The sequence below is a fragment of the Populus alba genome, chromosome 13, assembly GCF_005239225.2.
Source record: "Populus alba chromosome 13, ASM523922v2, whole genome shotgun sequence".
Classification (NCBI taxonomy): Eukaryota; Viridiplantae; Streptophyta; class Magnoliopsida; order Malpighiales; family Salicaceae; genus Populus; species Populus alba.
In genome coordinates, this window is record NC_133296.1 from 11401234 (window position 1) to 11413980 (window position 12747).

Sequence of the window (12747 nt, forward strand, 5' to 3'; positions counted from 1 at the left end):
GAAAATAAAGATAAACAAAAAAAAAAAGGCAAAACCTAAGAGAAATAGAAACCCGAAGTAGAAAGAGAAAACCACTCGAGAACCATACCATTGCTGACACACCTCTATTATTGTCACCAAAGAAACTCCTTCCTCATTTAGAACGAGCCTCAATGTAAGTCAAATCAACAGATACAAATAATATACATGTTATTTTATTTTATCTTGCCAACCATTTAACGGTAGTGCTAATTGCAGAAGGTCAGCCTCTCTTGACCTTTACTTTCTAAATGAGGCCAAACAAGTATGAAATAAAATTACTGCTTTCTACTTCTTGAAAAGCTACCCTACCCTGATTATCGCCTTCCTATGTGGGAGGAGATGAGCAATATTACTATTGATGCTGAGACCCATAAGGAGACATATGGATTTATTCTTTTTTAGATATAACAATTTTTATTGGTTGGATCTTTACCAACATAGGTAGAAATAAGAAAGGAGATGTAGTGGTCAAGGGACGAAACGAGATAGACCACACCGATTGACAAGCCCTATGGACTAATGAATTCGGTTAGCCGAGAATATTAGGTAGCGGAGGGTTAGATCCCCGGAGGAAACTTTCAAAAAGAGAGGACGAAGCGGATTAGCTTTCTTGTCTTTTTTTATTATTTTTTTTTCACGTTAATGTTATTTAATTTTATAAAATTGCTTTTTTTTCTACGTATATATGAGCATATAAATATTTGTTAAAAAAATAAAAATAATTTTGATGAGTAAAGTCATTATTAAATTTGACTCCTAAAAGCCAAATCGATAACGTGTCTTCTAGTTTTTAGAGACTAACATAGACCTAACACGATATTTTTAACCTTAAAACGAGTCTAATAATGGGTTGATGAGTTTTGGTCAAGTTAGCGTCAAGTTTTTATTAAGCTTAAATTTGAATTTTAATGGTTATGTTGACATGTCTTCAAGTTTTAGGGTCGAGGTGGGCCTATCATAATGTTTTAAACGTAAGTCCACAAGTATCCTTTGAGTAAGGTCTAACGCATAATAAACATAGTATTCTTTTCAACTTCGTTTTGTAATAAAATAAATAATAAATAATGATGATAACAAAAGTAAAGAAATATATATAAATAAAAAGAACTAAAAAAATCATGAAGTTGCAAAGACTTATGATTTATGGTCTAACATTAACTTGATGAGCATCTATAAAAACTAAATGATTTATGAATAAGCTGAGAATATAATTCAGACAGTAAATGACATGTAAAATTAATATAGAAAAAAACACATAATTAAGGTAACATCTCATCAGAAATGATGCGATAAGGGTGATTTTTATCTTTCCTTAAATATAATCAATCTCTTTCTTACATCTTTGGAACCAATCTATATTTTAATATTCTTAGTTTTCTTAAAGAACTAGATTGTAATCCATGTTTTATAATTTTCATTAATTTTCAAAGATCTCATTTTTTATCAGATGAAACAAAATTGTTCAACTATTATATAACTAAGTCAATTGTAATGTGGATTTCTCTATTCAATCCAAGTTGCGATTTTTAATCGAGCATCGCTAAATTTTTTTTCTCCATTTATCTAGTTCATGTAGTTTCGAGAGTTTGCATCTTGGTCTTGAAACATTATTTTCCTTATATTTTTAATTACTAAATGTTAAGAAATGAGAGAGAAATTCACTTAACAAAAAGGAGAAGAGAGACACTTTTCACTTACCCACATTCTAGTTACTAATAAGACTTATCTTTAATGTCAATAGATTCACTTTGGAGAGAAAAATTTGATGAAAGTTGTTTTTTTCTTTAAATAAATTATAAAAAGTTTATTGATGATCATAAAAGTTTTTTATTTGCATTGATTTTTTATTCTAAATTGATTAAAGGGTATTTTGTGGTTGAATATGGGTTTACTAAAAATCTTTTAATGTTTTTGGGGTGTTTTGAGATTAAAATAAATTTAAAATTGAATTTTTAAAATTTAAAATTTTAAACCTTAATTTTCTGATTATAGGAAACATAAAAGTAAATAGTTGACAACACATTGTTTGCTCAATTGTATGATGTGCTTTTCATTCTATTAATATATATATATATATATATATTATATATATATATATATATATATATAATGACATGTTTTTTTTTTTCATTAAAAAACAAACAAAGAAAAAAATCCAAGCCCAGCTGGACTTTTTTCTTTTTCTTTTAGGCTAGTCAAGTGGATTTATCCTTTTAAGCTCAAGACCTTAGCCTCTTTTTAAATGGCTCTTTAACATTCTTTGTAATTATTTATTTTAATTTAGTATAAAGTTCACTACAAAAACATTTATTAAAATTGTATTTTTTTTTTTTACGTGGGTGTTCGGGCCAGCTTGCGCGCACCACGACTAATCCCACGGCTCACTGAACATCCTGCAAACCCAGTGAGCATGTAAGGCACCACGAGGGTGACAGGCGTACACGGTGAGATTTGAACCCAGGATGCAGAGAAAGGGAACAAGTCCCTTCAACCACTGGGCAAAGACCTCAAATACAAAATTGTATTTAAAAAAGCTATACAACTGTCATATTTTTCAAATAAAATTAGATCTTTTAGGGTAATATAAAATTATTATATATGAAGCAAATTGTTTTTAATATACTCAGGGATATTTAAAAGGGATAAAATATTTATTTTTTATTGTAAATATTTATATAATTTCATCACATTAATTACTCTATTAGTTTTATGCATGTATAAAAATTATTGAGTCATCATTGTTTTTTTGTTTTTTTAATGAAATATGATTTTTAAATCATGACGATTTTAATTTTTTTAAAAAAGCTATACCTCTAATAAAAAAACACATTTTTGTAAAAAAACAAATACATTTTTTCCAAAATAGTAAGAGTTTTGATTGAAATGATACCCTTTTTTTTTTTCTCAATTTAAATTATTAAGATTTTTTATACATTTTTATTTTAATTGCCTTTAATCTTTATTTATAAAAACATAGTACTAATAAAAAAAGATTTATTTTTTTTTCAAAATAAAAAAAACACATGAATCAAAAAGGAAAATTTGGATAAAAAATACAATTTTTTTCTTTGTAACTTAAATTTTTATCTTTCTTACAAATATCTATTGTAATTGAAAACTGAATTACTTCATAGTATCTACTTCAATCTGAAATGTGTATTGCTGACCAGATGCTGGTCTACAATCTACTTTTATTATTGAATTACTTCATAGTATCTACTTTATTATTTTAATGGTTTGCAAAACATTTAAACTCATAGAAACAATAATTGCAAGCAATTAGACGGCAACAACAAAAATACTAAGAGAATACAAGTTTCGACTACGGTGACTGAAAACCCTACGCAGAGTCTTCAAGGAAAGGATAATCAGTGTAACCAACAACAGGATCATGTGTGTAAAATGTTTCTCTGTTGTACTTGTTGAGAGGAGCATCAAGTTCAAATCTCCTCGGCAAATCTGGATTTGCCAAGAACAAGCGACCATAAGCGACAAGGTCTGCACGGTTCTCTTCAAGAGCTTGGTTTCCATCTTCCCTGTCATAACCACCAGCAACAATGAATGTATTGTTGAAAGCCTTCCTCATAGGCAGCAGACTTTCAGAGAATTTTGTATTCCCTGCGCCTATCTTCATTCTTGGCTCAACCATGTGGCAGTAAGCAACACCGTATTTATTCAAGGATTTAACCATGTAGAGCCCTAGTGCTTCAGGATCTGAGTCTTCTGATTCCATATAGTTTACATGAGGAGACAGTCTTATTCCAACTTTATCTGATCCTATCTCATTCGCTATAGCCTCAACTATCTCCAAAGGGAATCGGCAGCGGTTCTCCAGTGATCCACCATATTGGTCTGTTCTGTTGTTTACTTGATCTTTCATAAACTGGTCAATTAGATATCCGTGAGCCCCATGGATCTCAACTCCATCAAAACCTATAAAAAGCGCAGAACAAGCTTGTTAAAATGCTGTGCAATCGTGTGTTGTTCAGCTTGTTAAAATCCTGTAAGAAAATTCAGAGTTTCCAGAATATCTGAGATAGAAAGTTTACCAGCTTCTATTGCGTTCCTCGCAGCAATTCTGAAATCATTGACTATTTGAGGGATTTCATCTGTCCTTAGACGCCTCGGAGGTGTGAACTCCATGCCTTCAACTTGAGAAGATATTGGCTTGTCTGTAGAAGAGACCGGAGCTTGCCCATCTGGCTGGAAACCTGCAAATGCCATTAATATAGAAAAATTATTTAGTAACCATTTTAATCTTTTCATTTTTTGAAAATGACTTTGCTAATCATGTTAGCTAACAAGAAAGTATAGCCCATGAACACAAAGCAGCATTAATCATTGTTACAGATACTGGAAACAGAACTTTAACATACCAAATTAAAATTTATGCATCAAAGAGATTGAAGGCAATAACTCACCGCTATTTGACACCCTCCCAACATGCCAAATTTGACAGAAGAAAATACGTCCTTTGGCATGGACAGCATCCACAATGGGTTTCCATGCTTCGACTTGCTCTCTGGTCCAAATACCTGGAGCATGTAGGTACCTATATATATCCATATGTAAGATTATGAGCACACTGAAGTGTCAGTGTAACAAGATCAAATTAATATTGAATTTGATTGAGTATGGCATCAGGCATGGCTGTTGGAATTACCCTTGTGCTGTGTCAGAAACTCCAGTGGCTTCAGATATCAGAAGACCCCCCTTCGTGGCTCTCTGGGAGTAGTATAGAACGGCATGCGGCTGAGGAACATTATCGTAAGATCTCTGTCTAGTCAATGGTGCCAGGACAATTCTGAAAAAAACATGAAATCACCGAAGTAGTTATAATTAAAATGATTTTCAAAGAAAGCAGTATATCCACTGCATTAACTATTTATTTAGCCTGGGAATTTACATGATTATATTTCCCGGCCATGAGTTGGTGATGAAAAGGGTAAATTACCTAAAGCTTGACCCAATCGCCAAAAAGTTTTGGATGATCTTATAACTAATTCATTACCCAACATATCAAATGAAACAGAAAATCAAGAAGAAAGAAAAAGGAAAGGTCATATACTAATTTCTTCGTGTCATACATATCGATATTTAATGATCAACAAGACTTCACAGAAGAATTCTGAATACAAAAGCAGCATTTTGCTGCTGAAAACAGAAAAGCAAACTGAGATCACAGCGTGTCATCAACATCAAACCATGCAAACTCAAGGAAATGGATATACACGAAATCATACTGTACATTAAAGAAATGAGTAATCAAGTACCTGTGAGAAAGATTAAACCTGCCCATCTTGTATGGGGTGAGAAGAGGCATCGTGGGAGTCCCAGCAACCATTCTTTCTTGCAGTTGATTAATTGTTATTGTGGTGATTCACTAAGAAATTGTAGGAGTAGGTATGAGAGAACCAGGTAAGCGTAGGGGGCTATTTATAGCTTTAAATGCTTCTTTTGACTTGGGAAAAACAAAAGTGATGACGTTTGAAGGTATGTAATATTACAGAGGAGGGAACAAATTTGAAAGGTAGAATCCATCTTTATTATAATTATTTTGAACCTGGACGCCGAAATAGAAGAATTCAGATTGTCGTCATTCAGCCCACGGATGAGTTGCTACTGTTCTAATACAAATCACATGTGGTCCTTGTACTGTTTCAGTTTGATTAATTGAGTCCCCCAGCTGATAATTTCATGCATTGTCTGTCCCTCTACTATCTATTCCAATTCCAATTTGGGTCTTCCGTTTGAGATACCATTAGCTAGTTGAGAATGGTACAAATGAAAATTGAAATGATTACGAGGTAAAAATATTTTCATTTGTACGTATCTTCTATTTTTTATTGAAAAGAACTAGTTTTAGTTTTTAATTAACATTTTTAATTTTTTTATTTATCAATTAATATATTTTTAATTTATTATATTAAAAGCAGACATCAGCTTTTCATTTCTCTGTTAAAAAATATTTATTATATAAAAAAAAAAGTTATAATATTAATTTTTTTTAACATTCAAGATTAATTTGAGATCTTTCTCGCTACACAACTTTGATACATTTACTAATATATGAGATGACTGCACTTTTTTTTTTCATCTATTGTATAGTTTTTATTTTTATTTTTTATAAAACATTAAATTTATTTGAGTTTGTCACATGAAATTATAGCAATAATTACTATATCAAAATATAATTTCAAATCCTCTAAATCATTTGTAATTTTTTTAATTCATGCCTTTTCTTCAATCCTTTAGAAAATAATAGATATTTTGGGGTTGGATTAAAAAAAAACAAAAATTGTAACGTAAAAAATTTTAATGTTTTTTTAGTTGAAAAAAAAAATTAAACGTGTGAGGATTGACATGATGTGTGATTCAATTAACTCGGTGGATTTAAAGGCAAACTAAATGGCTAGTAAAAAATATAGTTTGACTAAAAACAAATATTCAATATAAGATTTTGTTTTTAAATATTGAGATTAAAACATTTAGGATCGATTCGAATCAACTTGGGTTAACCTATTAATCCGCATGTAGGGTCAAGAGACCATAATAATCTTATAAAAAAAAATCAAAACAAATTATGAAGCTCAATTCTTAATAAATTCAATGTTGAAAGATGAAATTGAAAAAACAAATCAATTAAAAAAAAATAACTCAAGTCAACTCAAGCTAACCAACCAATTTTATTTTATAATATTTGGTTGGTTGATAATTAAATTTAATAATTTGCTTTTTATTAGGTTATTTGGTCTCATAACCTAGGTTATGAGTTTACTTAACATTTATCATGAAAAGTTAAAAAATTTACTTATTATTCATAATTTTATCTTTTTTGAATTTCAAAATACTACTAATATTCTATTTGGATTCTAGTAATTATTGAATCTACTTAACTCTATTTCATCACAAGATAGTTATCATCTACACATAGGTTTTACCTTAAGTATAACTTCATATAAAATATTTTATCAACAACAAAAAGATAGCTTCTTTTTTTAACACCTATTTATAATGTTGCTCCTTAAATCTTGAAACCCTAAGCATTAAATTCCCATTTATTATTTTTTTTATTTAAATTTTTGAAACTTTTTTATTTTATTTTGATACTCAAATTTCAAATCTTTTTAATTTTGCAAATTAAATTTTAAAGCTTTTTTATTTTAAAATTTAAAATTTAAATTTTAGAACACCTAATTCACCTTCTAAGTGTTATTGTTGCTTTAATTTTAAAAACAACAAGTTAAATATTTAATCAAAATATTAAAGTTTTTGTATTGATTTATTTATTGTATTTTGAAGTTATAAGGTATAATCAAATGTTATATAACACTTGTTGTTATGACTATAGACAATGGAAAACAACTCTAAACCTCAAAAAAAAAAAAAATATAAAAACAATGTATATATATCCCACTATAATTGTTTTTGGGCTAATGTTTTGATATTTTTAAATAATTTCAACTCTTTTAGACGATTCTATACTATATATATAAAAAAAAAACTTTCAACAATAACTAAATATTTTATTTTATTTTTAAAATACTTTTTAAATTTATATGCCTCTCGCCCTTGTCTCTATCTCTTGAAAAAACAAATCTTAAAACCTGGTTTTTTCTAAAGCTGTCATTTAGTAAATCACTAGCAATAACATCATTTTTTTTTTATTTATTCATGGTTTTAAATTATGTGGTTTTTTTTTATTATTATTTTGTGTTTATAGATCTAGACTTTGTATTTAGATCTAATTTTAAATTAAAGTCCAATGATTGTTTCTAGCTTGATAGAGAAGATTCATAATATTTAATGATTTTGTATTTTTCATCAACGATTCTGGTAGTGCGGCTCATTTCCCCTTTAATTTACAAAGACTTGGACTTATCTATATGTTTGAGATGTAATCAACTTCTATATAGACAACTCAAATTAAAAAAAAATATATGAGGGTTTTATTTTGAATCATGGAAAGGTGTAGTTTTTCATTATCATCATCAAAACAAGTTATATAATTCTTTGAATACACTATTAGAAAATTATCAAATACATACGGACACATTAATGAAATATTTGTGTCGGTATACCGCAAATTTTTTTACAATTGAATATGCCCTCGTTGTATCCATTAGTAAACATCGACATAAATATTTCCTTGGTATATATAGAGAGAATTACAATGAAAACAAAAACTAACAAGTAATATGACATGTCATTTTTATAGATAGAATTACCGACAAATTTAAGTCCATTGATAAATGAGAGTTTGAGCTAACAAAAAAGAATTTAATATAAGCCAAATGGTATTAGAGGAAAAAGAAAAAGAAGAAAATAGAGAGAATAGAAAGCTTAAACCTAAAGAGAGGGAGAGGGAGAGGGAGAGAGAGAGTTTTAGGTCAAAAATAAAGGTATATAAAGGTGCTCTGAATCGGCTAATAGTAAAGGAAAAAGAATGAGAAAGAGAAAAAAAAAACAAAGAAAAAAAGCAAAAACCTAAAAGAAATAGAAACCTGAAGTAAAGAGAGAAGACCACTCGAGAACGAGAACCACACCATTGCTGATACACACCATTATTGTCACCAAAGAAACTCCTTCCTCATTTAGAACTAGCCTAAAGGTAAGTCAAGTCCTTAATGCAAAGCAACTTCTTCTTTCTCATTTCTTCCTTCTTATTTACTATTCACAAATGCAAAGAATACACATGTTATTTTATTTTATTTTGCCGACCATTTGGCGGCATTGCCGATCAATGAAGGCTAGCCTCTCCTGACCTTTACTTTTTTTTAATGAGGCCAAACAAAGTATGAAATAAAATTACCGTTTTCTACTTCTTTAAAAGTCGCCCTACCCAGATTATCGCCTTCTTATATGGGAGGAGATGAGCAGCACTACTGTTGATGTTGAGACCCATTAGGAGACAGATGGATTTATTCTCTTTTAGAGATAACAATTCTTATTACTTGGATCTTTACCAACATAGGAAGAAATAAGAAAGAAGGTGTAGTGGTCAAAGGACGAGATGAGAGAGACCATAGTGACTAACAAGCCTTATAGACTGATGAATTCGGTTAGTTGGGAATATTAGGTAGCGGAGGGTTAGACCCCCGGAGGGAACTTTCAGAAAGAGAGGACAAAGCAGATTAGCTTTCTTGTCTTTTTAATTTTTTTTCACATTGATGTTATTTAATTTTATAAAATTGCATCTTTTTTTATTTTTACATATATATGAGCATATAAATATTTGTTAAAAAAATAAAAAATAATGTCGATGAATAGAGTAATGTTTTTTTATATTAAATTTGACTCCTAACATCTAGATCGATGATGTATCTTCTAGTTTTTAAAGACCGATATAGACCTAACATGATATTTTTAACATTAAAATGAGTTTAATAATGGGTTGATGAGTTTTGGTCAAGTTAGCGTCAAGTTTTTATTAAGCTTAAATTTGGATTTTAATGGTTCAGTTGACGTGTCTTCAAGTTTTAGGGTTGATGTTGGCCTATTATGATATTTTAAACTAATAACAAGGTCAATAGTAAGTCCGCAAGTATCCTTTAAGTAGGGTCCAACACGGAACAAGCGTAGTATTCTTTTCAACTTTGTTTTTTAATAAAATAAATAATAAATAGTGATGATAAAAAGTCAAGAAAATATATATAAAAAAAACTAAACAAAATCATCAAGTTGCGAGACTCATGATTTATGGTCTGACATTAACTTTATGAGCATCTATAAAAATTAAATGATTTCTGAATAAGCTGGGAATATAATTTAGACAATATATGACATATAAAATTAATATGGAGAAACACATAGTTAAGGTAATATTTTTTTAGAAAAGATGCGGTTAGAGTGATTTTTATCTTCCCTTAAGTATAACCAATCTCTTTCTAAGATCTTTGGAACCAATCTATATTTTACGATTCTTAGTTTTTTAAAAAAACTAGGTTGTAACTCCATGTTTTATATTTTCTATTAATTTTCAAAGGTCTTATTTTTATTAGATGAAACAAAATTGTTTAACTATTATAATTGACACGACCAAAAAATTGATGTCTTCTCTCAAGTGCAGGAGTGTCGAAATAACAAATAATCCAGCAAGACCGGAGTCGAACCATAGAGAGGTTAATTGTATAAATTATAATTAACAATAATACAACAACAACAATAATAACAACAATAATAACATTAAAAGTAGTAGTAGTAGTAGTAGTAGTAGTAGTAGTAGTAATAAAGGACAAGAACAAGAAAAAGAAGAAGAAGTTGATGAGAATTTTGAGATGGAAGATCAATGTAAGGATTAAACAATGATAAAAACAAACGTCAAGATTAGAGGATCCACTAATGATATTTCAAACAAGTATAGTATAAACTCTTATTATTCAACTGGAAACCATACACCAAGGAGGTTCCAATCAGATGATTTGTCATTAATAACTCATTAAAAATTGTTAACATGATCATATTAATTATCTTATTTAAGTAACACCAAACTCTTAAATATTGTCAAAAATTCATGATACTAACTTATGTTAACAACAAATCAAGTTCCTTTGATAGCACAGGTGCAGGTAATACCATACGGTTGAGCTATGAGAGTGTCAAGCATTTGTTGTACCAAGTGTTATATAGCACAAATATATATTAACCATTTAACAAGTAAGGTATTAAGAATTAGTAAGATAAAAAGATAAGACATGCTAATATTAAACATTAAGGTCCATGTTGAGTTTACATTATACTTATCCTTACACCATTAGTGCAACTTTCACCTTGACATAATAAACTTAGCTAAACATAATGAAAGAGAGAAACATAAATAAACAAAATAAGAACATAAATAAGATACAAGTTAACTAAGTAAAGAAAATGAAATGAAAAGTATAAACAAGATATTAATAAAAGCAAAACTTAAGAATTACAAAAAAATATAAAGAGAGAGAGCAAGAGCAAGTTCTTGATCTGAACTACCAAGCTCTTAAATGGATGGCAAATGCCTCCTTTTATAGGCTAAAATTTAGAACTATTGATTTGATGACTAATTGTTGAGTGGGTAGCCAACTCTTGACTTGGTGAAAATCCTTATCTTTTTATCTGAACAAAACGTCATTGCTAACATTAGAACTGGAACCAACTGTACGCATGAAAGTTATAGAAAATTGTCTTATCTTTCCAGGAAAAAAAATTAAGGTCATTTGGACTTCTAGAACTCGAGATATGGGCTGCAAGACAAATTCGGACTTCTCTATTGTTGCTATAATTTGGACTTGAAAAAGACCTTTTTAAATCTTGGACTCCCATGAAAGTTATAGGCCTATGTCTTACCTTTCCATCCATATAAAATAGACCTAAATCCGAGTTCTACAGCTTTAGATATGACCTAATTACCGAACAGTGTTCTAGTTTGGACTGCACTAACATCTATTTACTATGTTTGGCCCTCTCTTTGTCCTTTCAATTTCAGTACTTAAACTCATCAATCAATCCTTTTATTTATGTGATAGGCCTGCATTTAAGATGAACATTTACCATAAATTAAAGGTATCTTATATTATTAGATATGTTATTATAAAACATGCTTTAGTTAAGGACTTATTGATACTTCAAGTGCAAAATGATGATATAAAACCTTAATAAAAATATACTTTTAAGTACTAATCAATAACCTAAGACTGAAAATTTTTGCAATTGTTAATCGAGTATTGCTGATTTTGTTTTTCCATTTATTTAGTTCATGTAGTTTCAAGAGTTTGCATCTTGGTTTTGAAACTTTATTTTCCTTTTAATTTAATCACTATATGTTAAGAAATAAGAGAGAAAGTCACTTAATAAAAAATAAGAGGAGAGAAACTTTTCAGCTATCTACATTCTAGTTACTAATAAGACTATCTTTAATGTCAATGGATTCACTTTGAAGAGAAAAATTTGACGAAAATTGTTTTCTCCCTTAAATAATTATAAAAAGTATATCGATGATCATGAAAGTTTTTTATTTGTATTTATTTTTTATTCTAAATTGGTTAAAGGCCATTTTATGGTCAAAGATGGTTTACTAAGAATCTTTTAATGTTTTTGAGGTGATTTCAGGTTAAAATAAATTTAAAATTGAATTTTTAAAATCTAAAAACTTAAACCTTAATTTTTTATCATTGGAGGTAACATAAAATTAAATAGTTGATGATACATTATTTGCCCAAATTTTATTTAAAATAGCTCTCAATAACATGTTGTTTTCCTATTAAAAAACAAATAAAGAAATTCAAGTCCACCTATAATTGTTTTTTTAGGCTAGTAGTGTGGATTTGTCCTTCTAAACCCAAAAACCCTAGCCCCTATTTAAAGGACTATTTAACTTTTCTTTGTTATTATTTATTTTAATTTAGCATAAAAATCAATATAAAAACAATTATTAAATTGTACTTAAAACATTATCTAACTATTAGATCTTTTATGGTAATATAAATTAAATTATTGTTTTTAATATAATCATGAATATTTAAAGAAAATAAAATATTTATTTTTTATTTTAAATATTTTATATAATTTCATCACATTAATTACTCTATTTGTTTTATACAAGTATAAAAAATTATTGAGTCATGATTGTTTATTGTTTTTTTTTTTTAATGAAATATGATAATTTGTTTTTTTAAAAAAACCTATACCTCTAATAAAAAACACATTTTTGTCAAAAAACAAAATACATGAATATAGAAAGAGTTTTGATTG

General features: G+C 28.6%; 1 protein-coding gene across 1 annotated transcript; it reads right to left on the bottom strand.

The window, feature by feature from the left end:
• Window positions 1–3319: 3319 nt before the first annotated feature.
• LOC118040682 (12-oxophytodienoate reductase 2) lies at window positions 3320–5454 on the bottom strand. The gene is made up of 5 exons (XM_035047684.2): window positions 5295–5454; window positions 4685–4825; window positions 4443–4573; window positions 4071–4232; window positions 3320–3954 (listed from the first exon to the last, which is right to left on the bottom strand). Exons 1-5 carry the CDS (start codon window positions 5363–5365, stop codon window positions 3362–3364), a joined length of 1098 nt encoding a protein of 365 aa, XP_034903575.1. The 5' UTR covers window positions 5366–5454; the 3' UTR covers window positions 3320–3361.
• Between the last annotated feature and the right edge of the window lie 7293 nt (window positions 5455–12747).

What these genes read in the sequence shown, in the direction of transcription:
- LOC118040682 (XM_035047684.2), bottom strand. Translation starts at nt 5,365, where the DNA reads ATGGTTGCTGGGACTCCCACGATGCCTCTTCTCACCCCATACAAGATG. An exon ending in AGGTTTAATCTTTCTCACAG is followed by an intron (nt 4,826 to 5,294) that starts GTACTTGATTAC and finishes TGTTTTTTTCAG; the next exon opens with AATTGTCCTGGCACCATTGA. An exon ending in GTTTCTGACACAGCACAAGG is followed by an intron (nt 4,574 to 4,684) that starts GTAATTCCAACA and finishes GGATATATATAG; the next exon opens with GTACCTACATGCTCCAGGTA.